Raw genomic sequence first — 255 nt, forward strand, 5'->3', positions numbered from 1 at the left:
AATCGGATACGACATCCCGTGGCTGCAGAGAGACAACACACACAATATTAACTGATTACTAATGAATCAATATTAACTGATCACTAATCAATATTAACTGATTGTCGTACTGAAGGGTTAAAGTCTCACCACAGATGAACTCCAGCGTTTCCGAAGCCGATGCCGGCAAACACGCTGGCCAGGTGCATGCTGGACCGGGCCTCCAGATCCTCAGGGTCCCGCACCGCTCTGGACCACAAACAAACAAACAAACAA

The 255-nt window shown here is 47.5% G+C and overlaps 1 protein-coding gene across 1 annotated transcript in view; it reads right to left on the bottom strand.

Moving 5' to 3' along the window:
* Nucleotides 1-255, bottom strand: part of adhfe1 (alcohol dehydrogenase iron containing 1) — a gene marked incomplete at its 3' end in the record, with an annotated part of 4,343 nt that continues 4,088 nt past the window's right edge. Inside the window, 2 exon segments of the mRNA XM_035654870.1 lie at nucleotides 1-22; nucleotides 130-228. Of these exon segments, the coding sequence (XP_035510763.1) occupies nucleotides 1-22; nucleotides 130-228 (121 nt within the window).

Source organism: Morone saxatilis, unplaced genomic scaffold (assembly GCF_004916995.1).
Source record: "Morone saxatilis isolate NCDOM2014 unplaced genomic scaffold, NCSU_SB_2.0 Contig14, whole genome shotgun sequence".
NCBI classification, from domain to species: domain Eukaryota; kingdom Metazoa; phylum Chordata; class Actinopteri; family Moronidae; genus Morone; species Morone saxatilis.